At 42.3% G+C, this 4,823-nt stretch overlaps 1 protein-coding gene across 1 annotated transcript; it reads left to right on the top strand.

The window, feature by feature from the left end:
- LOC142841201 (major allergen I polypeptide chain 1-like) lies at window positions 1-1,504 on the top strand. The gene is made up of 3 exons (XM_075958018.1): window positions 1-61; window positions 224-411; window positions 1,397-1,504. The coding sequence occupies exons 1-3, from the start codon at window positions 1-3 to the stop codon at window positions 1,424-1,426; spliced, it is 279 nt and encodes a 92-aa protein (XP_075814133.1). The 3' UTR covers window positions 1,427-1,504.
- The last annotated feature ends 3,319 nt before the right edge of the window (window positions 1,505-4,823 follow it).

Genomic DNA, 4,823 nt, shown 5'->3' with positions numbered 1-4,823 from the left:
ATGAAGCTCACTGGTGCTCTCGTGTTGCTTGGGGCTGCCCTGCTCCTGACCTCGGAGGGAGGTAGGTACTAGGGTGTGGGTGACCTCAGGGGGAAGTGGGTACTAGGGTGTGGGTTTCAGGGATGCAGAGTCTCCTGGGCTCTCACAGCCTCACTCCCCAGAAAGGACACCTGTGTTTGATGCAAGGCTTTCAAAGGAGGATCACTTTTTGTCTGTGTTCTAGAATGTGGCATTTGCCCAGCTATAATGAAGGAGCTTGATCTTTTCCTTGGCCCGTCTGTGACTGAATATGTGGATTACGTGAGCCAGTACAAGAATGACACCGCCACATTGGAAAATGCTGAAAATCTGAAGATATGTATTGATAACAAGTTGACAGCAGACGACAAAGCAAATGCAAAGAGTTTGTTGGTGAGTTCTCTATTTGTCTGGCCCAGGAGCCTGTGTGTCCCCCTTCCCACCCCAGCTTAGGGACGGAGCCTGTGTTCCTCCCCAGCACTGCAGCTCCTCTGTGAATCCAGAAAGATGAGATGTCAGGAGGAAGGGGCAGGAAGGACACTGGCTGTTCAGCTCAGTCAGGCCAGAGCAGACCCCCAGGATCTGGTCTGAATTACCCAGGAGTCCTAGTGATAGAAGGATGGATGAATTGCAGTGGAATCATATAACTAAACCTGAGGTTAACAGAAGCGCAGAGAAGGCTCCTGTTGGAGGTCATGGGCTTGGGTTTACTATATGGGAAGCATGAGTTTGGTGGGTCATTAGGTATCATGTGGGTAGAGGCTGACCACAGTACCACCTGGCCTCCGTCAGGCTTTCTGGCCCAGCCTCCCGAGACCAGCTACATCAGTGCCTGGCACCACTTTTCCAGCTCGAAACTTCTATCCTAACTTTTTAAGTCTATCACCACACCCCCGATAGATTCATTTATTTACTTGTCCCCTGGATCTCCGAGGTCACTGTGTATAATTCAGCCCTGGATGTTCAGCTGCAGAATCTAATTGAATCCCCTCTTGTCACTGAAACTGGTGGGATTGTCACCTTCCTAGCTGCATGCCTCTGAGGTCATCATGTGACAGGAATCAGTTTTCTGAGGGACCACAGCTGCCCGCAGGCTCACCTGGAGTCCTGCCAGGCCCTCCCCCGCTGCTTCTCCATTCTGCCCCACATGTGCCCATGGTGTGCCGAGGGCAGGTGGCTCTTCCATCATTCTGGATTGGAGGCTGTTTACAAGGCTCGCCCTGATGTGGTTTGTTGGAGACAAAATCGAGAGGAGTCTCCCTGGGCCAAGTCAGACCCACGAGCTCTTGCAGAGCGCAGGTCCCTCCCAAGTGGTGTCCCATGTATGACTGCTGAGATCTCCCTCACCTCTGAGGCTCTGCCGCCTTTCTCTTTGCAGGATAAAATAAACGCTAATGCTTTCTGTTGATGATTCAGTCTTTGCCAGAGACTCAAGGAAGCCACTCGCCTGCTCACCTGCATAGATGCGGCAAGCCCTACCCCTACCCTCCAGGTGTCTAAAAAGAGGATTCCAACAATAAAAGCCTTGCAATTCACAGGGGAGCCTGGACTCTTTGGATTTGAGGGTGGGCATTGAGTGGGTTGGCACATGGCTGGGACAACCAGTGAGACTTTGAATTGTTCCTTCTGAATTGCAGCGCTGCCAAAATGTCCCTGCAGAATGCATTAGGGGATGCTAGGAGACCACAGTCACCACAGCCAGAGTGTCTGTCACTTTCATGGGCCATGGGCCATAAGGAACATACATGACATCCCCGAACGAACTCCCCAGGTACATGGAGCAGTGAAGGGCCAGAGGGACCGAGTGTTTGATGAGGATCACACAGGCTCCTTTCAGCAAAATTTGTCCCTTTTTCTCTCTGCTGGGGTTATGGGCCAATTGTGTAGTGTACATGTTTCACAGTGTTTCTCTGAGCCTCTGTGTCCCAAATATAAAACCCAACCACTATAGGAGGAAGGCCCACTTGTTTGTTCTGCTGCCCAGTTTCCGGCTGCTCTGCTAGTTTAGCCCTGAAGTCACCGCACAGAAACTGTATTTATTAAATCACTGCTTGGCCCATAAGCTCTAGCATCTTATTGGCTAACTCTTATATTTTAAATTAATCAATTTCTAGTAATCTGTGTATTGCCACTTGACAGTGAATTACCAGAAGAGATTTGGCATGTCTGACTGTTGGGGCTTCATGGTGTCTCTCTTGATTGCCCTTCTTTCTCCCAGAATTCCGTCCAGTTGTGCCTGCCTACCTAAGTTCTGCTCTATCACAGGCCAAGGGCGGTTTCTTTATTCATTAACAAATACAAGCAAAACATAGACAGAAGGACCTCCCACACCATTTTCCCTTTTCTGTTTAAACAAAAAAGGAAGGTTTTAACTTTAACATAGTTAAATTGCATATAACAAAACAAGTATCAAGCAAGAATTAGAGTTACAATAATTATATCTACTTTATCTTTTATCATAACTAAGGAAAAATATAACTATAAATTCTTCAACTCTATCAAAGACTCCTGAAGGATATCATATTACCTAAGTAAACAGGAAGTGCATTGCAAGCAACTTCCAAAATTCTAGAATTGACAGAGACATCTTGCTGCCTGGCCAGTCACCCAAAGGTCTTTTATATCTTTGGGGCATCCAAGCATCAGCCCACAAGCCCATAGTATATAGCAGATTTTTCCACAAAGCAGGAAATTTCAAATACAGTTCTGTCTATATTGGCTGTTTGTCAGCCACTTTCTTCTGTATCCTGCAGAATGTCTCACAGACTCTTTAATGAAGAAGGAACCCCAAAGGATCATCTCACCTTTAGGCAAGTTCAGCAGGCATTTCTCTGGAGGTACTGCATGTCCAGTTAAGCAGTCCAGGCAAGGCAGTTTCTTGCCCAAATGGCTAATCAACTCCATAAGGGGACTCTTCAATGTCCATCTTCCTCTAGAAGTAGATTGTTGTTGCCAGGAGCAGATGGATCTCAGTGTCATGAAAAGTCTTAGGTTTTTAAAACATTTAAACACCATATTCTGAAAGTCTCTGAGAAATTTGAAGAATACCAAATAATGTGTGTATTTCTTGAGGTATACATATATATATATAGAAAATCTAACATGACTAAAAGCTTGACTATTATAGATGATTATCTATTAACCTATATTTCTTAATTATACATTACGTTTTCAGATGAACTACACAAACACAATACCTTAATAAAGAGCAGAAACACATATAAGAAACTTGACCTGAAATTTGTATCAATAAAACAAGATTCATATAAATGCAAATTATTCTTATCTATATCATATCCCCCTTTAAATGTAAAGAAACATTTTCAAACAATATTTGGGAATATGGGGAAAGCTCTATCCAAATTTCTCAAAAAAGTAATTTTTTGAGGGGTGTATATTTGAGGGAGTGTTTAAAGCAACCTTTCATGAGATCTCAGTCTATAAAACAATATTGGTCCGGAAGCAATACACAGGTTCTCATCTTCTGTGGGAACAAAAGAAATTCTTTTCCAAAGCAATATATCCTTAGACTCAAATTTTGAAGTCAAGGTGACTTTATAACATAACATGCTGGTTTAGCTTAGCAGTCCATACAATAAAATATCTCTCTGTTCTTAGTTTTTTCACAGTCAAAAAATTTGAAGAAAACACAATAATATACATAATCCAGACTCTCTGTGAATTATCCATCTTTATGTGGCTTATTTTCTTTACTCCTTTTAATCTATGACTGTCTGTACTCTGATTCGTTAAAGAATTTTTTTTTACTTCTTTTTCAATTCTCTATACTTTCTCTTCTCTCCATCCATTTTTTGGTATCCTCTTCAATTTCTTTCTTCAATGCCTTAAAGTTCTTGTCAAATAGATCTTTCACTTCCTTGGTTAGATTTACCCCAAGATATTTTATGCTGTTTGTGGCTATCGTGAATGGAGAAGCTTCTCTGATTTCCCTCTCTGCTTCCATATCCTTTGAGTATAGGAGGGCGACTGATTTTTTGGAGTTGATCTTGTATCCTGCCACATTACTAAAGCTGTTTATCAGCTGTAAAAGTTCTTTGGTGGAATTTTGGGGGTCGCTTATGTACACTATCATATCATCTGCGAATAACGAAAGTTTAACTTCTTCATTTCCAATTCGAATCCCCTTGATCCCATTATGCTGTCTTATTGCTATTGCTAGAACTTCCAGCACTATATTGAAGAGGTATGGCGAAAGTGGGCAGCCTTGTCGTGTTCCTGAGTTAAGCGGGATGGCTTTGAGTTTCTCTCCATTTAATTTGATGTTAGCTGTCGGCTTGCTGTATATAGCTTTTATTATATTTAGGTATGACCCTTGTATCCCTAATCTCTCCAAGACTTTTAACATAAATGGATGTTGAATTTTGTCAAATGCTTTTTCAGCATCTAATGAAATGATCATATGGTTTTTTTCTTTCAGTTTATTTATATGATGGATTACATTGATAGATTTTCGTATGTTGAACCAGCCCTGCATCTCAGGAATGAAGCCTACTTGATCATAATGGATAATTTTTCGGATGTGTTCTTGGATTCGGTTTGCCAGTATTTTGTTGAGGATTTTTGCGTCGATATTCATGAGTGAGATCGGCCTGTAATTCTCTTTCCTGGTTGAGTCTTTGTGTGGTTTTGGTATCAGAGTAACTGTAGCTTCATAAAAGGAATTTGGTAATGACCCTTCTGTTTCTATATTGAGGAGTATAGGTATTAGGTCTTCTTGGAAGTTCTGGTAGAATTCCGCATTGAAACCATCTGGCCCTGGGCTTTTTTTGGTAGGGAGGTTTTTG

This window comes from Microtus pennsylvanicus, chromosome 1 (assembly GCF_037038515.1).
Source record: "Microtus pennsylvanicus isolate mMicPen1 chromosome 1, mMicPen1.hap1, whole genome shotgun sequence".
Classification (NCBI taxonomy): Eukaryota; Metazoa; Chordata; class Mammalia; order Rodentia; family Cricetidae; genus Microtus; species Microtus pennsylvanicus.
The sequence above is the reverse complement of the archived record's forward strand: the minus strand, read 5'-3'. Positions and strand labels throughout refer to the sequence as shown.

What these genes read in the sequence shown, in the direction of transcription:
- LOC142841201 (XM_075958018.1), top strand. Translation starts at nt 1, where the DNA reads ATGAAGCTCACTGGTGCTCTCGTGTTGCTTGGGGCTGCCCTGCTCCTG. An exon ending in GCTCCTGACCTCGGAGGGAG is followed by an intron (nt 62 to 223) that starts GTAGGTACTAGG and finishes TCTGTGTTCTAG; the next exon opens with AATGTGGCATTTGCCCAGCT. An exon ending in CAAATGCAAAGAGTTTGTTG is followed by an intron (nt 412 to 1,396) that starts GTGAGTTCTCTA and finishes TTCTCTTTGCAG; the next exon opens with GATAAAATAAACGCTAATGC.